The sequence below is a fragment of the Mustela putorius genome, unplaced genomic scaffold, assembly GCF_011764305.1.
Source record: "Mustela putorius furo isolate JIRA1106 unplaced genomic scaffold, ASM1176430v1.1 tig00000281_pilon_pilon_pilon, whole genome shotgun sequence".
NCBI classification, from domain to species: domain Eukaryota; kingdom Metazoa; phylum Chordata; class Mammalia; order Carnivora; family Mustelidae; genus Mustela; species Mustela putorius.
In genome coordinates this window covers 14,835,604-14,848,949 of record NW_025421343.1, presented here as the reverse complement: position 1 = coordinate 14,848,949, position 13,346 = coordinate 14,835,604, and the positions used below count along the sequence as shown (strand labels likewise).

The window sequence follows — 13,346 nt, the reverse complement described above, 5'->3', positions numbered from 1 at the left end:
AGGACATGCATTCCATTATGAAAAAGCAAGCAAGCCACTGCCACTCCATTCCTCCACCTCTGATGCCAACCTGAGCTATCACAGATCCCCCAGGGACATTTGTCAGGCTGCCTGTGCTCTCCCCAGACCCAGTTTCAGTAGGCTGAACAGTCCCTGACAACATACCTCGAGGAGGCTCTGAAGACAAGAAGAGTCACAGTCCGAACCAAGTGGCATCCTCCAGAAAAACAACCTGCTTGGTCGTCTCCTCATCTCCACCCGACTCCATCTCCCCCCACCCCCCACCCCCCACTGCCCTGCTTACCAAGGAACCTTTTTGCTCTTTTCCCCATCCCATCCCTATAAAAACGGATTCTTACCTCATGGTACAGACCCTCAGAGCGAGCCTTGTCAATTTTTTCCAGGGTATCCTTGGAGAATTGTATCATCTCCTTTACCACTTCCTGAGACGGCTGGGAAAGAGAGGGACGATGAGTTAGAACCCCCCTTCACGAAGCAACCCATTGCATCTCTGCAGAGTCGCCATCTTTGACATTCAGTGTCGTGCAAGATGGAGGCCTTCCTCATTCTGAATGCTTCACTTCCATACAGGAAGCTCCAGATTCCTACAGCTTTTGCAGCTCCCTCATCAAGCTTCTGACTCAGGGACACTTTCCACTGACCAAGCCCCAGAGCCTTGCTGGCAGCCAGTCGTTCCCCACCTTGCACTCTCGCCTGGGTTTTTGGACCCCAGGGCCGAATTGGACCTTGAACTCTGTGGTATTTTCTCTGGCATTTTGGATTTTTAGCCTATCACCTGAATATTTCCCATTGTTCCTCATCACTTCAAGTCAACCACATATGCCCTTGCATTTTAGTCTTTGCTCAACTCACCGATTTACATACTGACCAGCACAGAGCTGAGGACTGAAGCTTAAGGCTTGACCAAAAAGAATCCTACTCCAGTTTGCCACTGGAATTTATTAAAAGGAGGATTTGTGGCTGTGGGCATTCAGATCCTTCTGAAGTATCTTAGCATCCAGTTCCTAGTTCTTTGTCTTGACCAGGTTATATCATAAGAGAGTTTGTCAGCTGTCTCTGTGAAATCTGGATTCATTAGGCTTATAGCGTTTACCTGAGTGGTCTAGTGATTTTTTTTTTTTTTTAAGATTTACTCATTTATTTGAGGTGGGAAGGGACAGAGGGAGAGGGTGAATGAGTCTTAAGCAACTTTGTGCTGAGCAAGGAGCCTGATGCAGGGCTCCATATCATGACCCTGAGATCCTGACATGAACCGAAACCAAGAGTCAGATGCTTAGTCAACTGTACCACCCAGGTGCCCCTCTAGTGATCTTACTTTTTTAAAAGATTATTTATTTATTTATTTATTTATGTCTCAGAGAGAGAGAGCGAGCGAGGGCGAGTGCACAAGCAGGGCAAGAGGCAAAGGGAGAAGCAGGCTTTCCACTGAGCAAGGAGCCTGATGTGGGACTCAGTCCCAGGACCCTGGGATCATGACCTGAGCCGAAGGCAGACACTTAACAGACTGAGCCACCCAGGTACCCCCTTAATGATCTTATTTTTAAAAGAATGAGGTTTTGCTTTTCAGGGAAAGAGGTATCTCAATTAAGAAGCCCATGAAGGCATCACAATTTTGAAGAAAGGAATGTCAAACTTCTCAATTTCCAAAGAAAAAGTTTACTTGCTGTGCTTGTCCATATGAGAAACTCCTTTCTGGAATTAACTTTTTCTTTTTCTTCCCCCCGCCCCCGGTTTTTTTTCCTTAGGCATATCTGATAAAACTTTTTTCCAAAATGAAAATACTTCATTATTCATTTGGATCCCACAAAACTGATAGATGGAAACTGTAAAAAATCAAAACATATGAAAAAAAGTAGGGAATAAAAATAGAAATTCCTAGAATCCACTCCACAATGACCACACCATTTCGAGGAACATTTTCCAATGCATACATATAGGCATAATATTTAAAATATTTAACAACTGGCCAGGAAAGGCACTGACCAATCAACAGACACTGACCATAAACAGGAAGCATGTCGATTACGGCCTTATCAGCACCTACTGGCTGAACTGCGTTCCGTAGGTGTACACAGGCATGTGTGTATATGCCAACAGCGCAGATAGTTCTTCCAACTGGAAGTGTACCAGATTTCTGTCAATAGTCTGTTCTTTCACTCAGTAGGTATGGATATTTTCCCATACCAATATAAAAACACATTACCACTTCGATTAATTGTAGAGTTTTCCACTGTATAAAGCCAAATTAATTTACTTAGCCAGTTCTCCAGTTTTCAAAATTTCTCACTATGAGGAACTGAGTCAGAGGTTTCATTTAGATTTTCTGCCTACATTGTTTTGTGAGGTCACCTTCACCACACTATCAAAAAGTAACAGGAGGATGGGCATTCATCCCCTTAAAAACATACTCCCTTAAGAAATGGAGACCGGGATCTTCCCTCAGCTTCCCAGGTGTCCTGAGCCAGTGTGGCAGGGTCCACCTTATAGTACGAGAGGCCCTGGCCAGGACGGCTTACTTCTGGGTCAGGATCTCCTAAAGGAATGGACTTTCTACTTAGGCCTCTCTTCACCTCACCTACTCTGGCTTCTCTGAAATTCTTGTCCCTACAATTTTGACTATCCTCTTTTCCCTCTGTACCTGGCCTCCTTGGAATCCTGCACATCTACCTGCCCTTGTCACACGGCCTGACTCCAACCACTTAGGTAGCCACCGCTGCTGTTACTTCTGCTCACAGGCCTCACTCCTGATCTCACCTTTGTCTCGATCTTTAATATGGCTGAGATTTCTGGCTTCTGGTTATCTTCTGGTCCCAGAGTGCTACTTAGTCTTCTGTAGACTTGGGCCTTGTCTTGGTTATAGACAAGTCATTTTGGTGCATATTCACTTTCCTAAACTCATTTCAATCAAGCACATAAGTAAAAGGGTGTCCACGTCTCATCTGGTTGTACAGAGCTCTGTAACTGGTAGTCTAGAAGTATAACACTAGTCTGCCAAACCTAGATTTTTGGTAACATCCATAGCTTGTTGCCCTAACAGTGGCTCATAGGTTCAATCTAGTTTATGACCACTGGTCTCTAATCTAAGTTCCATTATCTTTAAAATTCAAAATTCTTAGTGAATCTTCTGTAGTAATTGATAGCTTGCAGGGTAGAATTGGAGAATACCAAGTGGTCAGATGTTAATAAAAAGTCTTGTTCGATTGACGTTGAAAGGAAGAGTGTTACTTCAAGCTCTGGAAGTGAATCAAATTTTTTCAAGGAGGCAACTGCCAAGATTCTCAAAACAACCTGGCTAGAAGCTTGTTAATTACATGTGCAACATGTGATAAAGCTATTCTGAGAAAGGAAATGGGGCTGTTCCACTTGGCTCCACTTTTCAGAGTAAAGGCAAGAGGAAAGCATGATCCACAGCTAGGATTTAAGGAACCCTATAGAGAGAGACTCCCCTCCCTATAAACACAAAATAAATAGACAACCAGGAGGGAAAGAGTAAGGAACTGGAGCAGGGGGCAATGACAGTGGAAGAGGAGCCAGAGGAAGACTAGAGGAGAAAGGGGAGGAGTCAGCAGAGGGGGAGGAGTCACTGAAGGGAGAAGAGCTAGAAGAAAAAAGAGGGACGCTGGTTCCCCAACCTTGAAAAACTAGTACCTTCCTATTGTGAAAACAAGGGGTGAGGGCTGGGGAGAGAGAAAAGAAAAACCCAAGCAACCTAAACAGGGAGGTTCCAAAGCTACAGTTGAGGGGAATGTTTTACAATGCAGTGTTATTTTCTCATTTTTAAAAATATTTGGTTTTTATTTTTATCCAGGTTACCACATACATTTAACTTCGGAAGGGAGAAAAGAGTCTGGTTTCTTAACAAAAAATTAGGTAATGGGGGGGCACCTGGGTGGCTCTGTGGGTTAAAGCCTCTGCCTTCGGCTCAGGTCATGATCCCAGGATCCTGGGATTGAGCCCCGCATCTGGCTCTCTGCTCAGCAGGGAGCCTGCTTTCCCCTCTCTCTCTCTTCCTGCCTCTCTGACTACTTGTGATCTCTCTCTGTCAAATAAATAAATAAAATCTTTAAAAAAAAATTAAGTAACTGTGGGAGCAAGTTATGAAACAAATACCCAGGGCCACACATCAGGAAGGAAGACTGGCTGTTTTGCAGATAAAACACATTTTCCCACAGGTTCTAGAATGTCCAGGCGAGGGTGGACACAGGAGCTTATTCTTTCCTGTAGCTCCTATGGTACTATGTTCCGTGCTCTGCATACACATACCAGTATACATTTCCCAGAATATAGAACGTTTGATTTGTGAAAAACAAAAATCCTGTATTGGGGCACTGGGTGGCTTCATCGGTTAACCCTTTGCCTTCAGCTCAGGTCATGGTCCCAGGGTCCTGGGATCGAGCCCCACATCAGGCTTTCTGCTCAGCGGGCAACCTGCTTCTTCCTCTTTCTCTCTGCCTGCCGCTCTGCCTACTTGTGATCTCTGTCTGTCAAATAAATAAATACAATCTTTTTTTTTAAAAAAAGAGCTCATTCCATATTTGTCCACAAAAATTAACCTCATTGGTTTGAGTGACTGCAAGGTAATTTAATTTAAATTTTCCCAATTGATGATTATTTAGGTTTTATTCAGTTGTTCTCAACAATGCTGCAACATATCTCTTTATACACATACCTTTGTGCACATGTATAAGTCACTCTGGTAAATTCTTGGAAGTAGAACTGTTTGGACAAAGAGTAACAAATATTACATCCTAAGAATAAAAATAACTTAGTGGCAGGGCACCTGGGTGGCTCAGTGGGTTAAGTGTCTGCCTTTGGCTCAGGTCACAATCCCAAGGTCCTGGGATGGAGTCCCATGTCCGGCTCCCTGCTCAGTGCAGAGTCTGCCTCTCCCTCTGCTCCTCCCTCTATTCGTACTCTCTCTCTCCTGCCACCAAATAAATAAATAAAATTTTTTAAAAAATCTAGAATGGCCAGAGGATGAATGAGAGAAATGAATCAAGTGGGGAAATAGTGTTATCTGAACATTAGCACTGATAGCCTTGAGTAACAAATTAATTGAGAGTGGCCCCACTGTCTGTACCTAGAAGTCAGTTTTGCTCCTAGTCTTTGCTCTAATCAGAGGCAAACTTCTGCTCACACATACAATGCAGAAGTTAAGCTAAGAAGCACATTTGTGTATTTGTATCTTAAGTGTACTGGTGGCCTGTGGGCTATAGAGAGGGGCTCAGAAAGCCTCCCCACAGGAGTCCAGCTCCCGGTTAAAAACCTATGTGTAATTTTTCAGACCTGACCACAATTATAAAGGCTCTACCTGGCATGCCTGTGGGGGAAAGTGCCCTCTGGACAGTCTCTGAAGGGAGTCCAGCCCTCTGCTGCTCATGTTCCTTGCACAATTTCATTCCCAGCCAGGGGCCTTCATTCCTAGGCCTTACAAGGGAGGAGGAGGGAGATCTGAAGACTCTCTCTCTCACTCCAGCCCAGTACCCAGCACTTTTCCACCCCTAGCCCTTCCCCCACACCCTTTCCCTCACCCTCCCCACCTCAGGGTCTATAAAAGTGATGGAGCCCTTTATTCTGAGCGCCCCAGCAGTGAGAAGACCCCCCACATCTGTGCCCTGACTTCCACCTGTGCTCCCTTCCATGGGGGAAAACAGAACAGGAGGTGGCCAGTTTAAGTCTTTCGTTGATACCATTGCTGGTATACCAGCTTAGCTGAGCTCCTGACATCCCCTCCATGATCCTTCAGCTGCTCAATGGTCTCACCATCAACCAGACAACAGGCTACTCAGGAGTTAAGCCTGTTAGCCAGCCTCCACATTGCCCCATGTCCACATTACCCATTCCCAGGGCACTAGGAATACCTTTGTGATAACCAGGCAACTAGTTTCTTTGCCCATCTGGTCTCAATATATGAAATTCTCAGCATTACTTAACCAGCAAAAGGGTAAAGAGAGGAACTAAAATTTACTCAGTGCCAATCCTATATGCCACTCCCTTTACATATATTATTTTGTTCGATCCTCTTAACAACCCCGTCTACTGGGTGTTATCATTCCTATTTTATAGATGAGAAAACCAAGCAACTTCCCAGTGTAAACTCCTGGCAAGGGGTGGCCCCAGGACACTAGCTGGGACCTGTTATCAGTGCTCCGTCCACCCCCCATTAACACCTTTTGGACAGTTACAGGCTGGTTCTCCACGGACTAGCCACCAGGGGGCGCCAGTTAGCAGTGAACGCCAGCCTCGTGGACTCGCCCCAGTGGCAGGGCTGCATGTACCTTTGGGTCATCTTTCACCCCCAGAAACAGGTCATCCTTCAGCTTTTTTTGGCAGTGCTCACAGGTGCAGTCAAAGTAGTACTGCTTCTTCAGCTGCTTCTTGCGCTCTTCGCTGACGTTAAGGAAGTCGATATAGGACACTGTCAGCTCCTCTCCTTCCGAGATCTTGCCCAGGGCCCGGAGCTCAATCCTGGACAGGGTAAAGGAAAAAGGAAGTCAGACATCAGAAGAGGCTTTCTGCTCTTCAAGGTCTCTAGGAGTTGAGTCTCAAAGACCACTTCCACTAGCGCTCGAGAAAACTCCCATTTTCCTCCCAAAAGGGGAAAATGTGACCTAAAGGATAGTTTTGTGGATAATTCTGCTCTACTTATCAACAATCAAATCTGCTCCACTTATTTAATTGATTGGAAATCCAATTAAATAGATTCTGGGTAGAGATCACAAAACCATACCTTGCTTCCATGCTGCAATTATCCCTGTGCATTTTGCTACTGATTGCTTGCAACAAAGGGGGTCAACCTCTCCATTTCACAAGGGAGGGCGCAGTCTCCCAGATGGGAGGCCGAGGGGAAGGAACTTCCCCCGAGGTCCCACAGCACCTTGGCAACAGTCAAGATCAGAATCAAGTGCCAGTCATGCTTCACCTCACCACACTGCTCTCCCTGGACCGTCCTCCATCTGCTTCCTGGGTCTGCCATGCGCAGGAAAGGAGATGCACCAAAGCCCTTCATTTTAGGGCTCTGCTGATATTCTGAAGAGCTCCATGTGAGCAACTCCTGGGCCAGTGTTGAGTGTGGATCTCTGGCATCTGGTCCTGGTGGCATAAGTCAGCAGTTCTGCCCCCAATAACCCCTTCTCCAGGCACGGCTCCGTCGTGATGTTCAACAGTGATCCAGTGCTGGGCGACTTAGGATTTCTAGCAGCTCTGTGTCCCCTCATGGCTCAGCCAACTCTTGCAAGGTCTCATAGTATTTCAAATTATTTCAATCATGTTAAGGGAATTTCCAGAGCCAAATTAATTTAATGTCACTTAAATATGAAAATATGGGTGCCCCATTTTACCTTACTTGGAAAGGGGATCAGGGGATAAACAGTGAGCACCACTCCATTCTCCCTCTTCCGTCTCTAATGCCCAGCAATTCTAGGGCTCAACTAATTGAGCCACACGTGGACAATTTATTTAAGCATTTCTTGGAGAGATTAGAAATGCAGCCACAGCCACAGAGACTTAGAACCAGGAAGGTCCCTAGAGACGTCTCATCCTGACCTTGGCTCTATAGATGTGGAAGTAAATGCCCAGGGAATGATGGAAATCATCTAAAGTCACTTGTGACGCAGGCCAACACAGACTCCAATGCACTAACCACTCCTACCCCTCCCTTCCCAGAGCCCAAACTCCCACACAGAGTTTGGTTCTTAATCCAAAGAGCATTTCAAGTCCTTTTAAACCAAACCTGAGAAAAAAGACCCATCTGGGGTTATTTTGTCATTAAGAAAAGTCAGAGCAAAATCTAACCTACAACACTAATTCACAATTGTCCAGAAGCAGTAAACAGAATAGTGTGAATAAATATTTATCAAAATTATCACAGTTACAGGGGCTATTTTCAGAAGCCAGTATGGGTGGGAAGTTGGGGGTTATAAACAAACACACTTCTTTAGTAGGTCAATAACATCAGCAGTCCTCCTTTTATGATAAGCAGGACTTTGAGGGACAGTGTGGGCTTTGCTAAGGTGATGTGGACTAGAAGGGACCATCATGCTTTGGGGCTGGGGGAGTGAGAGAAGTCAGGCATGAAAGATGGGGAAGAAAAGAAGCAAAGGAAAGCAAAGGCACAGCAGGGAGTGGGTGGGTGAGGAACACGATGATTCATATATATGCATTTAAAATACAGCATTCAGCAAGGATAATGCTCTGGGGACACAGGAGAACATTACAGCCGAGAAGCAGCCACGGAGTCTCGGGAAGGGGTGGGCCCAGCAAACCAGGCAAGTGAGGGAGATGGGTCAGAGGAGAAGGGATGCTTGCAAAGACTGACCCACCTCATCTGGGTGTGAAACATGGATTTCACTGCCTCATGACTGAAAGACAAAACAGACACCCGAATGGGAATCATTACCATTGGCTAGTTCAGCACAGCTAGCAAGGGGGCACAGCATCCCGGCTAGTGCGATCAAAGTTTTGGCCAGGACAACCAGCTTTACATCCCAGCCCCATCCAGCAGGGCTCCCTCGACCAGACGCAGCCTGGTATAGCGGAAAGCACACTGGCTCTGGAATGAAAAGTTCTGGATTCAAAGGTCCTCGTCGTTCCTGGGCTCAGTATGCTCCACTGTAACCTGGAAATGCAGTTGCCATGAGATAGTGCATTTCAAAGTAGGTGCCCAAAACTGTAATGGGATGCTATTGTTATCCCACTCACAAGCATCTTGGCTGAATAAGTGTTGCCTCTCTGATGTCTATCTTGGGGGACTGTGTGAACTGTGTATGGAGACTGGTTAGATCCCACAGGTCATGTATAAAGTTTCTTCGGGTTAGAATTGGGTTCTTTCCACTATGGCAGACAGCTGGGTGGTGACTGCTGTTACATTCTCTTGCACAACAGCCAAGAAGCCAGGTACAATGTGGCTGCTCAAAGTTAGTGGATGCAAAGAAGCTGGAACAGACACCAGGAATGACCTGAAGAAAGGGCTCCCGGGTTCCTATGGCTGTCACATGTCACAAGGGGAGCCCTGGGTCACCATGGCTTGGGGCAGTGACATCCTGAAAGGCCAGCCCTATACGTGGCTGGATTTGATCCAACCAGGCTAACCTGGGACAACAGCTCCTCTGAGGAGGATTCCATGAGGTCCACGCCAGTGACCCCAAGAGGCTTAAGAAGGGAACTGCAAGTGCCACGGGAAAATCACCATTTGGGTCCCAAATAAATTTCTCTGTCTTGAGTGACTTTCTTACTTGCTCGAGAGCCTGGTGTCATGCAGGCCCTTGTTTCCAGAAATAGGAAGGAATGGGGGAATCAGAGGCCCTGATAGACTGGGGTTTAGGCTTGATTCTTGACTGAAAACCAGAAAGCACTGTCTCTGGTTTCCAGGAAGTTTTGGGAAAGGAAATCTCCTCACTGTTGATGGCTCAGAGTTGACTTGCATCTGTCATAAAAGCTTATCTCATCTCTAAGAGCAAAATAAGTAATACTGCTTAGGTCTTGTTCCCCCAAATCCCCCCAGCCCTGAGCCATGGACAATAGGGTCTCTTCCTATTTGCTGACTTCTCCACTTGTGCCCACCCCCAAGACATATTCTTTTTTTTTTTTTTTTAAAGATTATGTATTTATTTGACAGAGAGAGATCACAAATAGGCAGAGAAGCAGGCAGAGAGAGAGAGAGGGAAGCAGGTCCCCTGCTGAGCAGTGAGCCCAATGCGGGACTCTTGATCCCAGGTCTCTGGGATCATGACCTGAGCCGAAGGCAGAGGCTTAACCCACTGAGCCACCCAGGTGCCCCCCAAGACATATTCTTTGTCTTTCTGTCCCTTGATCTGTGCCTTTGGAGTGTGGGGCGAAGGGTGTGGGCTTCTAAAGGGCTTCATTACTCAGGGTCCTTTGCTCTCTGGCTTCTGGTTGGAGTTTGGCCAATGGGAAGAGATCAGAAAGTGGGAGGAGAGAGAGGTTGGGGTATTTAGTCACCCGGCTCCCTCTCTGCCTTGCAATGGTTCCAGCAGCAGCAGCTTTCTTTACCAGTAAGCCAAGCTATTGGGTTGGGGGTAGAGAAAGGAACTTCTCCCATGGCTATATCTCTTACCAGTTGGAGGAACAATATGGTACACCTGACCCCTAGGTCTAGAGGCAGTAATGGTTTCATACTATTGCTAGACTCTGGACCTCTCACCATTCCTTGTTAGTTTCTTAAACTTTACCCTTACTTCTGTAGATTGTCCTGTTACTAAATTCTCTTTGGGTAAACTCTGAGCGTGCCTTCTGATTTCTGCTGGGACCTTGACTAATATATGCTCGGCCTCAGCCCCTTCTCAGCTGATGCTGTTCTGCAGTGACCTCTAGATAGATAATCCCAGGCTTCAAGCTTCAAAGCAGTAGTCAGAGGTTCACCTAACACATCTAGGCAGCCTCAAGAAACACGTAAAGACCCAGAAATTACCCATGTGGAATTCTTTGCTATCCTCCTCATTACCTTTCTGCTATCCACTATGATTCTAGAATGAGATTTCTATTTGCTGCCCAGTCGAAATCCATACTAGTGCAGGTTCCATGGTTTGGTTTAGGTCAAGTGGAGAAAACACTGTGAGGTCTCCCCATCCCCATCACACCATCCCCAGTTAAAGACGTACTCACTTGCCATTGTTAAATATGACGGTGCAGTTGGGCCAACAGTCATGGTTCACCAGGCCCAGGTTGGGGAAGATACCCACGCCCACCGCCTGCAGGCCCCTCTGGTCACTGAGCGTGAAGCCATTGCAGCTAATCTACCCAGAGGAAAAGATGAAAGAGTCAGTTAACATGCATAGATCAGGGACAGAACACCATCCTGGCTGCTGAGAGTTCAACAAAATAGAAGACTCGGTCGCATTCTGGGGATGCGTAGAGAGTCTCCTATTCTCTAGGTCACTCCAAAGGACCCTCGAGATAAGCACCCTGGGGGGAGTACCTCGGTGGTACTTGCTAAAATGCAAGGCCACCTTGGAAGTTTGGGGTAGTTGTATTCTTTACAAAGGCCAAAAACAGAAATGTTGCTTCTGGGAAGTCTTCCCTTTTCCTGTATCTGGGTCTCACATGAGTCTTCTCTGGTCTCTATCTTGGTTTCTCTCTCTCTGCCCTGCTCTGCCTTAGTGTGTCTGTGTGTGTGTAGGGGTGGGGGTGTTGTATGGCCTAAGCCTCCACTACCCCTTAGACTCTTATGGCTACAAGAGGTCTGGCTTTGCTGCTCCAAGACAGCACTCCCCAAAAGTCCTTCCTCTCCTCTCCTCGATGTCCACAGCCCCCAGCTCCAGGCTTTCCATTACCCTGTCCACCATGTCTGGGAAAAGGAATGATCTCATTTTCAATGTGACCAGTGGACAACAAGGGGTAGTGATTGGGTCTTTGTTTTCAATGCGAACAGGAGAAAAAGTAGAAAGTACAGATAACCAAGAGGGTAAATTTCTATCCAAATCTACCATTTGGAGATAACAAATAGTTTGTGCATGAGATGCCAGCTTCTGAGAAGGAGGGAATGACTTCCTAGTAAGGAAAGAAAGAAGAAAGAAAAAAAAAAAAAAGAAAGAAAGAAAAAGAAAGAAAGAAAGAAAGAAAGGAAGGAAGGAAGGAAGGAAGGAAGGAAGAGGGTGAAAGTTCTTTACTTTGGGCCTCTGTCCCCTCCATTCCTTCTCTCGGCCTCCCCTCCCACTCTGCCCTGCAGGCTCTGAAGAGGTCTTGGCAGACCAATCCCAGCAGTCACCGCCACTGCCCACCCCCCGCCCCCAGCCCCTGCGATGTCGCGAGGAACCGTACCACGCCGAAGATGTGCGAAATGTACTGCATGCTGAACTGCTGGCTCTGGGGCGGCCAGTACTGCAAGAAGGTGTCCACGTCCACCCGCAGCTCCTTCTGCTCCTCCTCCCCAAAGTGCTCCACGTGGTTCTGCAGGCCATCCACAGCGACCAGGCAGCCCTCGGTGAGCCCGGTGCCCTCTCTCTCCACCCGCCACATGATGCGGGCCGCCAGCCTGTGGACAGGGGCAGAGTTAGGGATGTCCCGAGGCAGTCGTTTGTTCCAGATGCATTTACTGACTACCTACTGTGTGCCAGGCGGTGTTGAACTGTATAGACGGAATTTCTTTAATCATGGAGCTTTTCATAGAGGGGGGGACCCAAGTTACAAATGGAAACTAGTGCTAAGTGCTATGCAGAGAATAAAATAGGGTCATACGATAGAGAGTGGCTGGGGGAAGGGAAGCCACGGTGATCAGAAGAGGTGACGTGGAGGGGGAGCCCCGGAGCTGAAAATGGAATGAACAGAAGGAGCGGGCTCTGGGCAGAGGGAGAAGGAGCAGTGGGCACAAAGACCTTGAAGAAGGAATGAGCTTGGCATGATGGAGAAACAGCAAGAAGGTCAAAGTGGCTGGAGCCTAGGGAGTGAGGAGTACAGAGCAAATAGGGTAGAGAAGTGGGCAGGAACCAGGGCTCATGGGGTCTTTGAGACCATGAAAGGGGTCTGCGGACACTGAGCTATGGCAGCCTGGTCTCTACTGATAGTATGGCTCACTGAGATGGGCACTGGAGAAGGAGTCTAACAGCCCGGGTTCATATCTGTTTCAAGTTACTGTATAACCTTGGGCAATTCATTTGAACCTCCCTGAACTTAGCCACAAGAGGGATAATACACATCCCCTGAAGTGGTATTTGGAAGACAAAGTAACATGTTGGATGTCCACATGTGTGTGAACTTATAGTCTTAGTGCTTAGAGAGAGAAGTGGGAAGACAATCCAGGTGGGGAAACAGTATAAGCAAAGGCCTATGTAAATGTTATCGGGGGCAACCAGAGGCTGGGCATATGCAGGAAGCAGGGAGGGACTGGTCTGGCTGGGGCATAGGGTTCTGGAGGAGGAGTGGAGGCAAGGTGGGACAGGAGGGAGTTCTAGAGAGCACAGGGCATTGAGTGAGATAGGGGTGCACCTGAGTACAGTGAGGGTCCCCATGTTAATTGATCACAAGATGAAGCCTATGACTGAGGGACATTTGGCAACTCTCAGCTACTCACTGAATGCATGCTGGCCAGGCACCTGCAGGTCTGGTGGCCTAAGGCAGATCCATCCCCTGAGGGACCCCCTTGGCAAAGAACAGGCCTGCTTCTCCTCTTGTTTAGATCACAGAGTTATTTCTGCAAAGATGCCCTGCTGGGCATCCCAGGTGCTTGGGAACCAAGGTATCCCCACACAGAGCTCAGGACAGCACTGGAGAAAATAAGGTTCGGGCTGGGTGTCTGTTACCTCTGAATATTAGGGAAAGGGTCACAGAGCTCAGAGAGTAAAAACAAATGGGAAAAAGATTTCGACTCA

General features: G+C 47.2%; 1 protein-coding gene across 2 annotated transcripts in view; it reads right to left on the bottom strand.

The window, feature by feature from the left end:
* Nucleotides 1-13,346, bottom strand: part of SMYD1 (SET and MYND domain containing 1) — a 41,458-nt gene that overhangs the window by 8,101 nt on the left and 20,011 nt on the right. The window contains exons 3-7 of one of the 2 annotated variants that reach the window (XM_004742375.3): nt 11,800-12,013; nt 10,645-10,775; nt 8,343-8,381; nt 6,300-6,489; nt 360-452 (exon numbers count right to left, since the gene is read on the bottom strand). In XM_004742375.3, the coding sequence (XP_004742432.1) occupies nt 360-452; nt 6,300-6,489; nt 8,343-8,381; nt 10,645-10,775; nt 11,800-12,013 (667 nt within the window). The remainder of the gene's footprint in view (nt 1-359; nt 453-6,299; nt 6,490-8,342; nt 8,382-10,644; nt 10,776-11,799; nt 12,014-13,346) is intronic. The other variant, XM_004742376.3, reaches the window with a different exon arrangement.